The sequence below is a fragment of the Balaenoptera borealis genome, assembly GCF_965194805.1.
Source record: "Balaenoptera borealis genome assembly, chromosome: 6".
NCBI lineage: Eukaryota > Metazoa > Chordata > Mammalia > Artiodactyla > Balaenopteridae > Balaenoptera > Balaenoptera borealis.
In genome coordinates, this window is record NC_138863.1 from 134188176 (window position 1) to 134207350 (window position 19175).

Here is a 19175-nt window from a genome sequence, read left to right on the forward strand (position 1 = left end):
CCCCTGCATTAGAAGTCTTAACCACTGGACCGCCAGGGAAGTCCCTCCTCTTTACACTTTAAGAATAAACTTGGATTTTTACAATTTCCATGTACATGTATTTTTATTGTTATTTATTTTTATTTTTTTTGGCCATGCTGTGCAGCTTGCAGGATCCTAATCCCCTGACCAGGGATTGAGCTCGGGCCCTGGGCAGTGACAGCACAGTCCTAACCACTGGACCACCAGGGAATTCCCGTGTACATGTATTTTTAATCAATATGCCAGAAACAAACTGGGTTTTGGAAACTGTACATGTGCAACAGTACACAGGTAAGAATATCACATATTCACATAAAGCAATTAGGAGACCGCTGTTTTGTGAAATTTTAATAATGATATTCTTCCAAGAAAACATTTCTGGAACTAGAGAATAGGTCGACTGGATCACAAGCAATAAAGCAAAGAAGAATCAACCTTTCTAAATGTGTGAGTCAGACACATAAACAACACATCAAAATACTCTCATTTAATTCTAAACATCCTATGCAAGACAGGTGTTCTTTCCTAACAAATGAGTCTGCAATACAGTAAGGTAGAGCAACTTGTGTATAATCACAGGACCAGTAAATCTTCAAAATAAAAACTTATAAATTCATCATTGGATAACTGCCTAGGAAATCTTTCAATAGAAGTAAATGTCTTTATCAGTAAAGACTTATGCATGACAAATATGATATTAAGACCTAAGAACTAAACATGCCTGATAAAAACAAAAACAATCAAAGAATAAACCAAGAAATATGGTAACTTTGTGCACAATTATAAATCTCATTGATACTTTTCTCATGCTTAACATGATATAGTTTAGGAAAAAAAATTCAAAATAGAGAAAAGATTTAATAATCTATCACATACTACAATCTTGGAATTTTCAAACACTACGACAATTGGCCAATTATCACATCTTTTTGCACTAAATATGCCCACTTCCATTTTAACATCTGATTTTCCTCAAAACACCTTCGTAAACAGTAAATTCTCCTTCAGAGTAGATGTTGCAAGTCAATCTGAGAGACTTCAAGGCTAATAAACGAGGCAGACTGGACACAAATGTGTGCTTAAGATCCACGACAATGCTGAGAGGGCAGCACTCAGAGCGAGTCTGAGACTGCTCTTCATGACCAGCTCTCACTCCCCGTCCCTCTGCCAATCATGCAAGAACTACAGAGTCACTCTGAAGAAAATAAGCCAGTGATAATCCGGACTCAGAGACATCAGGGACAGTTGATTAATTTTCACTGAGCTGAAAACAGGGGAAATCCACATGATAAATGGAAGTCTACCTACGGAAGAGCTGAGACCTCCCTAGTCCCCTTCTCTCCCTCAGCTCTAAGAAGTCCCAGTCAGGGCTCCACAAGCTCCAGCCAGATGACTGAAGGATTTCCCTCTAGGGAAAAGACATTCTGAACTAACCAAATATTACTATATAACTACTTTGTTTATTGAAAGGATGACAGAGAGGAAGTATGTGTGTATGGAGGGGAAGGAGAGGTAAAGTCTCATCCTCCAAAGTCAATACGTAATACAAACAACAAAAAACAAACCAGACAAAACCAGACATACTGTAAGCATATTTTTTAGAACCATGGTAATAAATATGAGAGAAAAACTAAATGTGTCAAATGCAGTTACTTCTAAGGGGCAACAGGGTAGGTTTAGGGTTCTGTTAGTTTTTGTTGTGACACTTTATAGAACAATTATTTTAAATTGTGTACATGAATAAACCAATAAATGTAAAAACAAAAAATTTCTTAGGGAATCTGGATGATGTGTAAATGATAGCATTTTTAAAGGAATTAAGAGATCAAATTTAGGGACTTCCCTGGCGGTCCAGTGGTTAAGACCCCGCACTTCCACTGCAGGGGGCACAGGTTTCATCCCTCGTCAGGGAACTAAGATCCCACGTGCCGCGCAGTGTGGCCAAAAAATAAAGCAATCAAATGTAAGTAGGGCTAGAAATAATACTTAATAAAATGGTAAGAGTTGAAAATAAGAGGTCCAAACAGACCTTCTCACATACACACACACATTACTGGCTCTGCTACCAACTTGGCAAGTAACCTAATGACTCTAAACTTATCTTCTCATGTGAAAAATAAAGACAGTGGAACAATAACCAGGAAAAAATTCCCCAAACCCTATCCTCCTTTACAAATATGACTGTCAAATGATTCCAAGTAAGTTCCGTTTAGGTAAATCCATCATCCTTATACTCCTTTTGCTTCCCATTTCAATCAGCATCCACCTGCTAACCCCAACTCTATAATCCAGTTTGTACTACAGATTTGGTTAACAAATACTTTACCAGATGAAAACAAGGTGAGGTTCAGCCAACTAAATATTCATCAACCCAAGCTATAACATAACTAGAATATTATTAATTGAATTTCATTTTATTTCAAGGGGAAAAAACCTATGATTTATTGCATCTTTCACTAACAACTTAAGTACTGGTATCATTTTAAAAAATTATCCATTAGAGAGCCCAGAAACAAGCCCATGTACCTAGGGTCAATTAATCTACAGCAAAGGAGGAAAGAACATAATACAATGGAGAAAGGTAGTCTCTTCAACTGTCTGGTGCTGCCCCAGTGAGTGGTGCTGGGAGCTGGACAGCTACACATAAAACAATAAATTTAGAACATTTCCTCACACCACACACAAAAATAAACTCAAAACACTTTAAAGACCTAAATGCCAGACACAACACCATAAAATTTCCAGAAGAGGACACAGGCGAAACATTCATTGATGTAAATTGTAGCAATATTTTCTTAGCTCAGTCTCCCATGGCAAAAGAAATAAAAGCAAAAATAAACAGATGGGATCTAATTAAACTTAAAAGCTTTTGCACAGCAAAGGAAACTATCAACAAAACAAAAAGACAACTTATGGAATGGGAAAAAATATTTGCAAATGATACGACTGAAAAGGGGTTAATATCCAAAATATACAAACAGCTCTTATAACTCAATACCACAAAACAATCCAATCAAAAAATGGGCAGAAGACATGAATAGACATTTTTCCAAAGAAGACATACACATGACTAATTGGCACATGAAAAGATGCTCAATATCGCTATTTATTAGAGAAACGCAAATCAAAACCACAATGAGGTATCACCTCACAACTGTCAGAATGGCCATCATCAAAAAGCCTACAAAAAACAAATGTTGTAGAGGGTGTGAGAAAAAGGAACCCTCATATACTGTTGGTGGGAATGTAAATTGGTGAGATCCCTTAAAAACTAAAAACAGAATTGCCATATGATCCAACAATTCCACTCCTCGGTATATACCTGGAAAAAACAAAAACACTAATTCAAAAAGATACATGCACCCCAATGTTCATAGCAGCACTATTTACAACAGCCAAGACAAAGAAGCCACCCAAGTGCCCACCAACAGATAAATGGATAAAGAGGATGTGGTACATATATACAATGGAATACTACTCAGCCATAAAAAAGAATGAAATAATGCCATTTGCAGCAACGTGGATGGACCTAGGGATTATCATACCAAGTGAAGTAAGTCAGAGAAAGACAAATGCTATATGGTATCACTCATCTGTGCAATCTAAAAAATAATACAAATGAATGTATATGCAAAACAGAAACAGACTCACAGACATAGAAAACAAACATATGATTACCAAAGGGGAGGAACAAATTAGGGGTATGGGATTAACAGATACAAACTACTATACACAGAACAGATAAGCAACAAGGATTTACTGTATAGCATAGGGAATTATACCCAATATCTTGTAATGACCTATAATGGAATATAATCTACCAAAAAAAAAAGAATCACTATGCTGTACACCAGAAACAACACAATATTATAAATCAATTGTACTTCAATAAGAAAAGTTATCAGTTATTCTTTATTGAGTACATAAGAGATACAAAGAGAACAAAAAGAAAACTGAGGGAAAATGCAATGTGGACAAAAATGAAAGTAAACAAACAAAAATCCTCACTGCATAAGTTTCGTTTTGTCTTTAAATACTGCTACCTATGAAGTGCCTCAGAATTGTGCACTGAATCACATGTGCTGAATAAATGATCATACATTTTGAATATTATTTCAGTTTTTCCAAATATAACTCTATGTATGTCAATTTTATACATATACATTCACATATAAAATAAATATATAAAGCCCAGAAGCATAGAGCAAGTTAAATGACACAAAAGGCAGAGAGTAAACATTCAACTCCCTCTCATCTCTGCCCTCTAGTAAGTCAGCCATCCTTCAAGTAGCAAGGGAGAGTCCTGGGAGCACATTCCTAAGTCTATACAAAAGCAGAACACAGGTACAGCTAAGTGGAGAGGCTGTGGTAACATGGAAGCCTCCACCAGGGGGACACGTTGGCAGACTATACCTTCCCAAAAGCGTCTGCGGCAATATTTCCCATTCCACGTGATCTTTTAGAACCTTGCCACTTTCCCAAGAGACAGTCTATTTCCCTTTCCTTGATCCCAAGTGTGGCTCTGTGACAGCCTTGACAAACAGAATATGGTGGAGGTGACATTATGTGACTTTCAAGGCCAGATGAGAAACGGTAATATGACTAGAGCCTGGTGCTCTCTCTGAGATGCTCACTTTTAGAAGGCAGCCACTGTGCTATGAAGAAGCTCAGGGCACACAGAGAGGTCACACACAGGTGTTCAAGCCCCAGCGAAGGTCTCAGGTATCAGTCATACAAGCTGAGTAAGCCTTCAAATGATTTTAGCCTCCAGCTTTGAGTCTTCCAGCTGAGGCCCAACAAATGCAGCAGGTATAAATCATCCCTGTTGGATCTGTGACTCACAGAATCCCTGAGGATAATAAATATGCCACTAAGTTTGGGGGTAATTTCTTATGCAGTCCTAATAACTGGAACAGGTTGGTTTTACAGAACTCTTCCTTATCACACAGCCTACTGCTATACAGGTGTACCAAAGTAAAAATAAAAACAAAATTTAGGCAAAAAATCCTCATAGGTTGGTGAAATCAATCCATGTAGTACAGATACTATACATTTTAAAGTATTAATGGAAACAAGTTTTTGGTGAATTGATGATGAATTTAGGGCATGAGGGAGACAATTCCATAGGCTGGCTACAGTAAAAAGAATGACTATGTAAACAGAACTTGAAGCTGAAGCAACACTTATGGGCTTACCTCACTCCTATGTCCACAACAGAGAAAGAGAAAGAGAAAAAAACTCATGAAGTTGTATCAACTCCTTTAGTACCACATTTTCTCTCAGGAAAATATAAAGGAAAAACTTTGATGAGATAAACACCAGATGGAAAAAAAGCAGGCTTTGGCAACAATGAATATTTGATCTGTGGTACAGAAATCTTTTAGGGAAAGCAATGCCTGCAACAGCTAAGACGTTACAAATCATTCGTCGGTAGCCTCCAAAGGAAACTAAGTGGTTCTCCTTCCTGGTGAACAGAGATGCTGGTGAGCCTAGCAGCTGCCAACAATGGGGATTTCTGAGACTTAAAGGTACTTAATGGACATGAGAGAATAACTAGCAGAGGTTCAAGCTCCCCTACTAGTTTGCAGGCTATCATGAACCACTGGCACAGGCTGTAAGCTACATAACTAGGGAACCATTCATGTAGATTAAAATAATCAGCATCTGTAACAAAAGTGCAAACCAACTCAGACACTCTGAATGATTCCAGCGCTGACACTCAGAGGAATAAACATACTACATATCCAACAGTCAATATCTCATATTGTTCCTCTTAAGTTTTCTGATATCCTAAAATAATGGTAGAGAAAGTTTCTAGTAATAAACTCAACTCAGTTAGAACTGATATTTAAATATATTGGGACTTCCCTGGTGGTCCAGTGGTAAAGAATCCTCCTTACAATGCAGGGGACACAGGTTCGATCCCTGGTCGGGGAACTAAGATCCCACATGCCACAGGGCAACTAAGCCTGCGCACCTCAACTACTGAGCTCTCGCACCTCAACTAGAGAGCCCGCATGCCACAAACTACAGAGCCCAGGCACTCTGGAACCTGCGCACCATAACTACAGAGGCGCATGGGCCACAACTAGAGAAGAGAAAACCCTCATGCCACAACTAGAGAGAAGCCCGTGCACCGCAATAAAAGATCCCACATGCCTCAACAAAGATCCCGTGTGCCAGCAACTAAGACCCGACACAGCCAAAAATAAATTAAATAAATAAATAATAAATCATTTTAAAAAATCAATAAATATATCAATATAATATATATTAAAAGGTCTAAATATAAACAAAAATAAAATAAATGCGCTAAATATATGTCTTCCTGTAAGACTAATTAAATAGCACGTTGATTTCCACATTGAAAAATACAATACTATTATCAACTAAAGTGCCCAACAGGAAAATTATGCTAGATGGGAAATACAGCATAAACATAATGTGTTGTGAGAACATTTAAGATTTTATTCTCTTAGCAACTTTCAAGTATAGAACACAGTACTGTTGCCATTAGTCACCATGCTGTACATTAGCTCCCAGAACTTATTCATCTTGTAACTGGAAGTTTGTCCCCTTAGACCAACATCTCCCCATTTTCCCCATCCCTCGGCCCCTGCCAACCACCATTCTGAGTTCAGCTTTTCTAGATTCCACATATGAGTGAAATCATACTGTATTTGTCTTTCTCTGTCTGACTTATTTCACTTAGCATGATGCCAAGGTCCATCCATGTTGTCACAAAAGGCAGGATTTCAGAAGATCAATATTTTATACTACTTAAAGATTTCAAAGTCTAGAAATACCTGCATAACACAGCAGGAAACAGATGAAGGTGTTATCCTGGAGATGTGGAAATGAGGAATGAGGAATTCCAGTTTCAGTATGGACTATATATTAGATACTATTATTTTCATAATATTAAATTTTGGGGTGTGATAATGATATAGCTGTAATTTATGAGATCCTGAGGCTGCTGAAACACAGGTGAAGTGTACCACCTACTTTCAGAAGGGTCAGAAAACACACACAGAGAAAAAGAAAGATAAAGGAAATGAGCAAAATGTTAACAACAGGTCAATCTACGAAAAGGGTAGGTGGGTATTCATGACACTAGTCTCTCCCCTTTCTGTAGGTGTGGATCATTTAAATAAAAAAGAGGAATGCCTTCGCATATATCAAGACATGTCCACAGCAACATTACTGATAAGAGCCCAGGGTGGAAACAATCCAAATATATACAAACGATAAACTGGACAAATAAATGGAGATAAATAAATGGATAAGTAAACTGTGGTGTACTCATACAAGAGAGTACTACACAGCAATGAAAATGAACCAACTACTGCTAACACACCACACAGGTGAAACCCACAATGTTGAGCAAATAAAGCTGGACACAGGTAGGATGAACAACCATTTGTTGAATAAATGTTTCAGATAAGGCTCAGATAAGATCAGGGCTGCTATTTATCTTTGTTTAGCAGAAATTTTCTTCACAGACAGTAGAATAAGATCACGATGGGAATGTATAAATTATTTATGAGAACAAAGTTCCTTTCCCACACCCTCAAGCACATTTATAAAAACCACCTACATACTATTGACCTGCTCCACTAATAATGCGCTGCTGGTCTGTCAACCCCTTAAAAGACCTTGAATTAGAACGTGTATTTGATAGTTACAAAACCAAACTAACAAGACTTTCCTCTTTGAAGAAGGCTTTTCAAACTGCATTACGATTAAACAATTTTAGTTTTAAAATTTAATCTAAATTCAGATTTATAACCAGATTATTAAAATTAAAAAAGACGTAAAATACTTACATTAACTTTGAAAGCCTGTACAGTGTTATCCAGAAGAAGGATGTTGCAAACCACCTCTGTATGCAGTCTATCTCGGGCCAACTCTGATGCTCGTACATTGTAGGTTCTGCCAGCAGGCAATCGGAAACGTGAGGTCATTACTGTCCACACGAGGTCTAAGTTGAAAAAAAAAAATTAACTAAATAAAGGGACAGCTGAAGATACAGATTATTTATATAAAAAGGTACAAAGTTATTACATATTTTTCAATTAACCTTAGGTAAAAAGCAGTTACAAATTTTGAAACACCTGGATAGGAATTGTAGGCATAAAAGAAAATATCATATATAGTTCATCATGTAAACTAAAATTACAATTGCCTGGAAGAGGAGCTTTGTTTTGAACTGTCCATTAAGAAGACAATACACAAATTGCTGAGGTAGCCATATTCCAATTCAAAATATATAAATTTAGGAGCAGCCAAAAAGGAGGAAGGAAAATATGCTACCTCAGGAAGCCGGGCATTACTCATTGATGCAAGCATTAAAAAGACACTGGAGAATGGCAACAGGAGGGAAGGTTATTCACCTCTCAAGGGCCTTTCCTTTTATTCAAGCTTAAGATTTGGGGGAAACATGGGAGTTTATTAGTTGGGATTTTTTTTTTTTAATATAACAATACCCTTTCATTTTAACTAACCTCAAATGAAAACTAATTCTAATAGAACTATTCTTAGGAAAACAAAAACAAAATAGAAAACTTAAGACTACAGATCTTTGTTTCTCAATTTTTTAACCTAAGAGGGAACAAAGACTGCCTATAAAAAAAAAAAAAACGGGTATCACATCATTTTCAGCAACAATTGACGTTAGAAGACAATGAAGATGTAGCTTTGAAGTTCTGAAAGAAAATTATTTGAAACAGAATTATGTTCCCCCCAAATTAGCATTCATGTGAAAGAATAAAGTTACAGTCATTTTCAGACATTCAAAAATTCAAAGTTTAAAATCCATAAAACTTCCCTCTAAAAGACAACTGGGGGACTCTCCTAGTGGCACAGTGGTTAAGACTCCGCGCTCTCAATGCAGGTGGCCTTGGTTCGATCCCTGGTCCAGGAACTAGATCCCACATGCATACCACAACTAAGAGTTCGCATGCCACAACCAAGGAGCCTGCCTGCCGCAACTAAGGAGCCCGCCCGCCTCAACTAAGACCCGACGCAAACAAATAAATAAATATTTTTTAAAAAATAAAAATAATAAAAGACAACTGGATAAAGGAAACAAACTACACTACAAACACAACTGTATAGAATTTTAAAATATAAGTAAGCAGTAAGTACTAAGAAATTTAATAAGTAAAAATTAATAATAAAAAAAACAGCAATTCAAATACATGGTATTCAGTAACTGCAGTTGACATACTGTTCACGTCAAAAGGATTCAAGCTAAAAGTAAACGTCAATGTTACATACGTATAAAAATTGTATAGAGGAAAATAGCTTTGGCATGCTGACAGAGAGGGGCTAGCCAAGTAAAATTCACCAATTAAAAGACACTGATTGGCAGTTTCCAGTTCCACATGTAAAGAGCTCAGGAAGTCCCCACTCCATCCTAACAAGTAAAAAAAGCAGAACAGACTGGAAAATCAGCAACCCTTCTTGGATCCATAAGAGAGGACACAGGGAAAACTGCTGTCCCAAAGATTGGAGAGACAGGTGAAGAGAAAGAGTCACAGCTTATGGGAGTAGAGACTTCAAGTCTCTACTTGAAACTGCCACGGAAACCAGCACATGAGTAGGAAAGTCTGAATCCAACTGATGACTTGCTGGAAGCTCAATGTGGACAATTCCAAGAGTTTTTGAAAAACTCCAGGGGGCCAGCCATAGCAGAACTCACACAATATTGTGAGATTGACCTCCAGGAGCTCCGTCAGATTCCCACAGTAAATATCAGAGAAAAATACCCGAGCTTCCCACAAGGGGCGGGATGGTGGAGGGGGTGGACACAAGACCATTATGAAATACAGCTGACCCTTGAACAACACAGGTTTGAACTGCACGGGTCCACTTATACGTGGATTCTTTTCAATAGATACAGCACTGCATGATTCACAGTTGGTTGAATCCATGGATAAAGAGGACTGATTATGAGACTGAGCATTGGTGGATTTTGCTATCTGCAGTACGTCTTGAAACCAATCCCCCATGGATCCCGTGGGACGACTCTACATGATTTTTCAACTCTGTGCGGGGTCAGCACCCTGAACCCCCAGGTTGTCCAAGGGTCTACTGTACACCAGAGCACTCTGTTCTTCTTAACAAGGGCTGTCCTCAGGAGAAACGAGTTAACCAAAACCTAACTGACCTGGGGCAAGGACAGTACTAAATTCCAGCTGACTCCAGCCTTCTAGAGGGAGAAGGGAAATACCCAAGTCCAGCCCACACTAGCCATCCTGCCCCCCTATAAGGGGAGAGAAAAAAACCAAGAAATCCTTGTGTAGTTCATAGTCCAGAGGCCTACGCTCACTAAAATACTGAAACCTAACCACAAGACTACAGAATGCTTCCTTTCCCCCCCATTACTAAAGGCCTATTTACTGAAGTTCCTCTTACCAATATATATAATGTCTGCCTATCGAGAAAATTTTATAAGGTATACCAAAAGGGGAAAAAAAACACAATGTGAAGAAACAGGGCAAGCATCGGAACCAGACAGGAAGGTGTGTTGGAATGACCACACAGGGAATTTAAAACAACTATGATTAATAATATGCTAAAGGCTATAATAGGCAGAATGCAAGAATAGATGGGCAATGCAAGCAAAGAGAAGAAAATCCTAAGAAAGAACTAAAAAGGAACATTACAGGTAAAAAACACCGCAACACATATGAAAAATGCATTTCATGGGCTTATTAGTAGACAGACTCTATGAGCTAGAGGATGTATCAATAAAATCCCCAAAAACCAAAAGCAAAAAGAACAAAGACTGAAAAAAACAAAACAGAATACCCAAGGACTGTGGGACAAATACAAATGATGTAACATACGTGTAAGAAGAATGTAAATTGGTGCAGCCACCAACAGATATATTGGGCATAGATATATGCCCAGGAGTGGGACTGCTGGATCATATGGTAGTTCTACTTTTAGTTCTTTAAGGGACCTCCATACTGTTCTCCATAGTGGCTGCACCAATTTACATTCCCACCAACAGCAAGAAGAGAGAAAAAAACACAAACAAAACCCCCATAAGAACCAAACCCAAGACCAAAAACCCTATACTTAGCCATATCCTTTAAAACTACAGAAAATCAAAGATAAACAAGACAGAGGAAAAAACACCTTAGCTATAGAGGAGCAAATATAAGAATTACATCTGACTTCTTAACTAAGCAAGAAAGAAGAGAGTGGGGTGAGATACTTAAAATGCTCAGGAAAAAAGCCCTCAACTTACAATTCTGCACCCTGCAACATTATCTTTCAAAAGAGAAAGACGAATACTTTCTCAAACAAAAGTTTAAAAACAGAGGGAATCTGTTGCCAGTGGACCTTTGCAAGATATGTTAAAAGAAGTTCTTTAGAGATAAAAAGAAAATAATATAGATCAGAACTCAGACTTAACCAAGTGAAAGCCCTTAAAACGAAGACTAGGCCCTTCCTGAAGTGAAAGGAATTCTGCTGCAGGCTTTAAAGACATTATCTGTCATGCAGCAAGAGGGCCCGTGACAGGGCCATGTGGCAAGGAAGCACAGGGCCTCTGTGGGCTGACAGTCAACAAGGGACTGAAGACCTCAACTTCCCAAGCTGCCGCAGTCCAGTCAACACCTAGCTTGCAACTTTGTCAGCTCCAGCCAAGCTGTGCTCATACACCTAACCCACAAAAACCAGGAGAAAATAAATGTGTGTTGTCTTAAGCTGTAAATGAACTTTAAAAGAATGGACAAATCTGCATTGCTCAGCCCTATTACAGAAATGCACTATCTGTTCTAAATATTTAATACTCTCAAATATGGATTGTCACAAGATGTTGGTATCCTATTATTTACAATAAAACCTTTTTAATTTAGACCCTGCTAACTGAGAGCTTTAAATAATTTTATTTGATTATTTGGTTTGATGTTAACCTCTAACCACTGAGGAAAAACTAAATTCATCAAATAGTAATCTTTAAATTTTTAAAAATTTTATTTATCTACAGTTGATTTATAGTAATGTATTAGTTTCAAGTGTACAGCTTCAGATTCTTTTCCACTATAGGTTATTTCAAGATACTAAATATAGTTCCCTGTGCTATACAGTAAATCCTTGTTGTTTATCTATCCTATATATATTAGTTTGTATCTGCTGATCTCAAACTCCTAATCTATTCCTCCCCCACCTTCCCCTTTGGTAACCATAAGTTAGTTTTCTATGTCTGTGAGGCTGTTTCTATTTTGTAAATAAGTTGATTTGTATTATATTTTTAGACTCCAAATATGAGTGATATATTATTTGTGTTTCTCTGACTTACTTCACTTTGTATGATAATCTCTAGGTCCATCCATGTTGCTACAAATGGCAATATTTCATTCTTTTTTATGGCTGAGTAATATTCCATTGTGTATATATATACCACTTCTTTATCCATTCATCTGTCGATGGACACTTAGGTTGCTTCCATGTCTTGGCTATTGTAAATAGTGCTGCTATGAACACTAGGGTGCATATATCTTTTCAAATTACAGTTTTCTCCAGATATATGCCCAGGAGTGCAACTGCTGGATCATATGGTAATTCTATTTTTAGTTTTTTAAGGAACCTCCATACTGTTCTCCATAGTGGCTGCACCAATTTACATTCCCACCAACAGTGTAAGAGGGTTCCCTTTTCTCCACACCCACTCCAGCATTTAAGTAATCTCTAAATTTTAAAAAAATTTCTTGAAAAAAGAAAAAAACTTAGAAGAATAAACTTTTACACTCATGTATGTGAAAAATATCTTTTCCATTAAAAAACACCAGGAATAATTTCTAAGTAGATTACCAGTATATTCATTCATATATTCATCCAGTCATTCAACAAAAATTTGTTGTCTGTGCCAGGCACTGATCTAAGTACAGCTGGGATGAAAAAGAGGATGACCAAAAACAAACCCCCAAAACTGGGGGAGTGGGATGTTCACAAAGGGTTTTGGGAAGCTCCAACAGATGCCTGGGAATCCAGAAGGCCATCAGCCTGTGAGAACTATGCACATGCCCAGGAAAGAGCTGAAAAAGCCCTAATCTCTCACTTTTTGATAACCTTGAAGCTCTGCAAAAACAAGATGTGAAGGCTAAAGCAGGGCTGTAAAGCCTTGAAAACCACGTCAGCAAAGGTTGGAAAACTTACTGGTTCACGGTATGTAAGAAAATCTGTCCATTCATTAGCTGACTACTAAGTTAACTGAGGAAAAACAGTGCAGCAACACAATGACATACAGATCTTATAAAATTAGTTCAGGAAGACCACTAAACAAACTAAATAATCAAAGCAACACTAAATAAACAAACAGTAACAAAAACAAAAAGAGCAACAATAAAAGACCAGGGAGGAAGGAATGCGATTTCTAGAGTTGATAAAACATTATTTTAAAAGTACAGAATTCAACATGCAAAATTCCAAAAATATAAATACAAAACAAAGAAAAAAGCACGATAGAATGACCCACATACAGGAGAGAAAGAGAAAAAAAAAAGGGAGTTCAATAGAAACTGTCCCTGAGGAAGCTCACACAATGAACTTACTCAACAAAAATCAAGGGTTATAAATATGTTAAATAAAATAAACCACAACTACAGAACCAAAGGAAAGCTGAGAACAATATCACACCAAATGGAGAATATAAATAAAAACACAGAAATTACTTTTTAAACAAGCAATTCAGAATTCTGTAATTAAAAAGTATAATAACTGAAATTTAAAATAGAAGGGCTTAACAGATTTGAGCTAATATAATAAAGAGTTAGCAAACTTGAAGATAAGTCAATTGAAGGACTTCCCTACTGGTCTAGTGGCTAAGGCTCTGCGCTCCCAAGGCAGGGGGCCCAGGCTCAATCCCTGGTCAGGGAACTAGATCCCAAATGCCACAACTAAGAGTTTGCATGCCACAACTAAAAGAGCCTGCATGCCACAAGTAAAATATCCCATGGAGGAGAAGCAATCAGGTTAGGACCCACAACCCTAGGAGGGGACACAGAAGAGAGAGATTATAGGCTTGGAGATCCTCCCTGAGGAGTGAGCTATTTGAACCACACATTGGGCACTCCAACCCTGGGGTCCAACACCACTTAGCTGGTGTGAAAATCAGTGGGACTTACAGGAGGTTTGTAAGAAATAGAGACTCCATTTGTGAAGAGCACACACACGCTTACTGACTCCTGGGAACAAGGTGGAGGAAGAAGACTGAAACCACCCAGGGCTCCAGAAAGCTTCTCTTGACCAGCCAGGGCATGCCCCAACCCACACCAAGCACCCGCTCCAGCCCCTCCAGCTCCAGCAGCAGCGTGAGGGCTGCCATTGCTAAGGGCAGTGCACTCCCAGCAGGGGACAGAGCGGCTTGCACAAGACACTGCATCTGAATGGGGGGAGCAGCCACTGCTGCTAGTAACAGGGACACCAGGCGGGGAGCTGTCTTGAGCTCTGACTGGCACACTGGGACCACCCTGGCACAGCCCTGGCCTGCACCAGCCCCTCTTGCTCCAGGGCTGTTCCCCTCTGGGGTGAACGTGCCGCTGCTGAGAGGGGAGAGAGCTCACACGGAAAGGGAACAGAACCACCTTGCACCCAAACTTCAGGGCTTCTGCTCCAGCATGTTGGGAGCCAACCCCGTGCCAAACAGGGTGGTGACAACCACTGAGCACAGAAGCTCTGGCTCAAACCTGGCTCTAGCTCCAGCACCTCGATCTCCAGCCCCACCTCCTTCCAAGGTGACAGCTGCGAGTCCACCCTGAGGTGTGACCCGTGCTCACTTCAGATCCAGCTCTCCTACCAAAGCCACTGAGTGTCTGCAGCCTGTATAGGGACACTCCCACACAAGTCTACTCCTTCAAGACTGTGACAGATAATGTGTTTCACCTGATTTCATAGACAAAGTTAACCAAAACGAGAAGACAGAGAAATTTGTTTCAAATGAAAGAATAAGAAAAAAAAAAAACCCTGTAAAAAAACCTAATGAAAGAGAGAGAAATAACTTACCAGATAAAGAGTTCAAAGCATTCATAGTAAAAATGCTGCCTGAAAAGAACAAATGAAGACAGTGAGAAATTTTACAAGAAACTAGAATATATAAAGAAGAATCAGAGCTGAAGAATACAATAAATGAAATGAAAAACCCACTAGAGGAATTAACAGCAGACTGGGTGATACAGAAGAATGCATAAGCATTCTGAAAGATAGAATAATGGAAATCACCCAACCAGAATAGCAAAAACAAAAACAATCTTTTAAAAAATGAGGGCAGTTTAAGGGACCTCTAAAATAACATCAAGCATATACTATTCACAGTATAGGGGTCCCAAAGGAGAAGAGAGAAAAAAGGGGTTGAAAAATATTTGATGAAATTATGGTTGAAAAATTCCTGAATCTGAAGAAGGAAACAGATAACCAGGTACAGGAAGCAGAGTCTCAAACAAGATAAACCCAAAGAGACCCATACCAAGACATATCGTAGTAAAATGGCAAAAGTTAAAGATAAAGAGAGAATTCTAAAGGCAGCAAGAAAAAAACAGAGAGTCACATACAAGGGAACCCCCATAAGGTTATAAGCTGATTTTTCTGCAGAAATTTTGCGGGCCAAAAGGGAGTAGCATGATATGATATATTTAAAGTGCAGAAAGGGGAAAACCTACCACTTAGGATACTCTACTCAGCCAGATTATCATTCAGAATTGAAGAATAGAGAAACTTCTCAGACAAGCAAAAACTAAAAGAACTCATCAATACTAAACTGACCCTAAAAGAAGTGGTAAAGGGCCTTCTCTAAGTAGAAAAGAAAAGGCTACAACAAGAAGAATTTATAGGAAAGGAGAAACCCCACTAGAAAAGCCGAATATTTAGTAAAGGTTGTGGATCAAGCACTTAAATAAGCTATATGAAAATTAAAAGACAAAAATTATAAAATCAACCATAACTACAATGAACCGTTGAGGGATAAACATGAAGATGTAAAATATGACATCAAAAAACACAAAATGTGGGGAAAACGAGTAAAAAATGTAGATCTTCTAGAATGTGTTTGAATTTAAATGACTATCAGTTTAAAACAAGTAGATATAGTTATAGGTCAACATATATGAACCCCATGGTAACCATAATTCAAAAACCTATGACAGATACAGAAAAACAGAGTGAAAGGAACACAAGTATACCACTAAATAAAATCACTGAATCTCAAGGGAAGAAACTAAAAGAAGAACAGAGAATAACTACAAGAACAGGCAGAAAACAAGTAAAAAAATGTCAGTAAGTACTTACTGATCAATAATCACTTTAAATGTCAATGGAATAAAGCTCCAATCAAGGGCTTCCCTGGTCACACGGTGGTTAAGAATCCGCCTGCCAATGCAGGGGACACGGGTTCGAGCCCTGGTCCAGGAAGATCCCACATGCTGTAGAGCAACGAAGCCCATGCGCCACAACTACTGAGCCTGCGCTCTAGAGCCCGCGAGCCACAACTACTGAGCCCACATGCCACAACTACTGAAGCCCACGCACCTAGAGCCCATGCTCCGCAACGAGAAGCCACTGCCATGAGAAGCCCACGCACTGCAACAAAGAGTAGCCCCCACTCGCAGCAACTAGAGAAAGCCTGCACTCAGCAACGAAGACCCAACATAGCCAAAAATAAATAAATAAATAAATAAATAGCTCCAATCAAAAGACATGAGGTGGCTGATTAGATTAAAATGACCCATCTATATGCTGCTTACAAGAGACTCACTTCAGAGCTAACGACTGAAAGTGAGGGGATGGGAAAAGGTATTCCAAGCAAATGGAAATGAAAAGAAAGCTGGCAAAACTAGACTTTAAAACAGTCTATAACAAAAGATGAAGAAGGGCATTATGTAACGATAAAGAAATCAACGCAGGAGAATATAACATTCATTAACATATATGCACTGACATAAGAGCACCTAAATGTATAAAGCAAATATTAACAGACATACAGGGAGAAATTGACAATAATACAATAACAGTAGGGGACTTTAACACCCAACTTGCATCAATGGACAGATCATCCAGACAGAAAATCAGTAAAGAAACAGTGGTCTTAAATGACACATTAGACCAGTTGGACTTAATAGGTATCTATAGGACATTCCATCTGAAAACAGCAGAATATACATTATTTTCAAGTGCACATGGAACATTCTCCAGGATAGATCACATGCTAGGCCACAAAACAAGTCTCAACAAATTTAAGAGGACAGAAATTATATAGCATGCATTTTTTCCGACCAAAAGGGTATGAAACTACAAACCAATTACAGGGCGGGAAAATGGGAAAACACAAACACGTGGACACTAAACAAATGCTACTAAAAAACCACTGGGTCAATGAAGAAGTGAAAGAGGAAACCAGAAAATATTTGGAGACAAATTAAAATAAAAACACAACTTTCGAAAATCTATGGGACACAGCAAAAGCAGTTCTAAGAAGGAAGTTTAGAGCGATACAGGCCTACCTCAAGAAACAAAACAAAAAATCTCAAACAACCTAACTTACCATTTAAAGGAATTAGAAAAAGAACAAAGTCGAAAGACAACAGAAGGAAGGAAATAATAAAGATCACAGGAAATAAATAAATGGAGACCAAAACAAAAAACAATAGAAAACATCAATGAAACCAAGAGCTGAATTTTTGAAAAGAAAAACAAAATTGATAAGCCTTTAGCCAGGCTCATCAAGAAAAGAGAGGCTAAATAAAATAAGAAATGAAAGAGGAAAAATTACAACTGATCTCACAGAGATACAAAAAAACCATAAGAAAATACTACAAACATTTACATGCCAACAAATTGGACAACCTAGAAGAAATGAATAAATTTCTAGAAACATACAATCTTCCAAGACTGAACCAATCCAAACATACCGATCACTAGTAGTGAAACTGAATTAGTAATTTAAAAACTCCCAGCAAACAAAAGTCCAGGACTGAATGGCTTCACAGAGAAATTCTACCAAACATATAAGAACAGCTAATAACTATCCATCTCAAAATATTCCAAAAAACTGAAGTGGAGGGAATACTCCCTCCCAAATTCATTCCATGAGGATACCATTACCCTAATAACAAATCCAGACAAAGACACTACGAAAAAAGAAAACTACAGGTCAATATCTCTGGTGAATACAGATGCAAAAATCCTTAACAAAATATTAGCAAACCGAAATCAACAATACATAAAAAGGATCACACACCATGATCAAGTGGGACTCATTCCAGGGATGCAAGGATGGTTCAATATCTACAAATTAAACAATGTAATACACGACACGGGAAAAAAATCACATGATCATCTCAACAGACGCAGAAAGAGCATATGACAAAATTCAACATCCATTCATGATAGAAACTAATCTAAGTTGGTATAGAGGGAACATACCTCAACATAATAAAGGCTATTTATGACAAACCCACAGCTAATATACTCAGTGATGAGGGATATGGGACTAAGAGATACCAACTACTGTATATAAACAGATAAGCAACAAGGATATACTGTATAGCACAGAGAATTATACTCATTATCTTGTAATAACCTATAATGGAGTATAATCTGCAAATATACCAAATCACTATGCTGTATGCCTGAAACTAACACAATATTGTAAACCAGTTATACTTCAAATAAAATATTTTTCAAAAAAAATTAAAATTTATATATATTTGCTATCTCTGTCCACTATTAGAACCTAGAAGCAATAGTCCAATAACACTGAACATACATAATGCCCTACATACTACTACACACTAAAAGAAACCAGGACTTCTTGGGAGAAAAGGCTGATTCCAGAGCTGGGGCAGAGAAGATACAAGGTCAGGCTAAATCTCTTGTGCCGGTAAGTAAAGAAGTCCTCAAAATCTGATGGGAACAAATAAGAAAACATGAGAGGCAGTTAAAAGGGGCTCCCACCAGTTAAATGAGACAACTTAAGTTTTAAAATAAATAGTAACAAGAATAGATAATACCCTGAATAAAACAAAAATCCATAGGTCTAAACTGATACTAATTTTTTTAAGTCAGGGAAGGGAAAACTCTTCTTTGTAGAATAATGTCAAATGATAAATGTAGAATAACACAAATAGAAAATTGCCATTTTACAACTA

General features: G+C 37.9%; 1 protein-coding gene across 4 annotated transcripts in view; it reads right to left on the reverse strand.

Moving 5' to 3' along the window:
* Window positions 1–19175, reverse strand: part of PTPN4 (protein tyrosine phosphatase non-receptor type 4) — a 173264-nt gene that overhangs the window by 134420 nt on the left and 19669 nt on the right. For all 4 annotated transcript variants that reach the window (XM_082395870.1, XM_082395869.1, XM_082395868.1 and 1 more), the window contains exon 2: window positions 7848–8002. In XM_082395870.1, the coding sequence (XP_082251996.1) occupies window positions 7848–7985 (138 nt within the window). In that variant the 5' untranslated portion in view covers window positions 7986–8002. The remainder of the gene's footprint in view (window positions 1–7847; window positions 8003–19175) is intronic.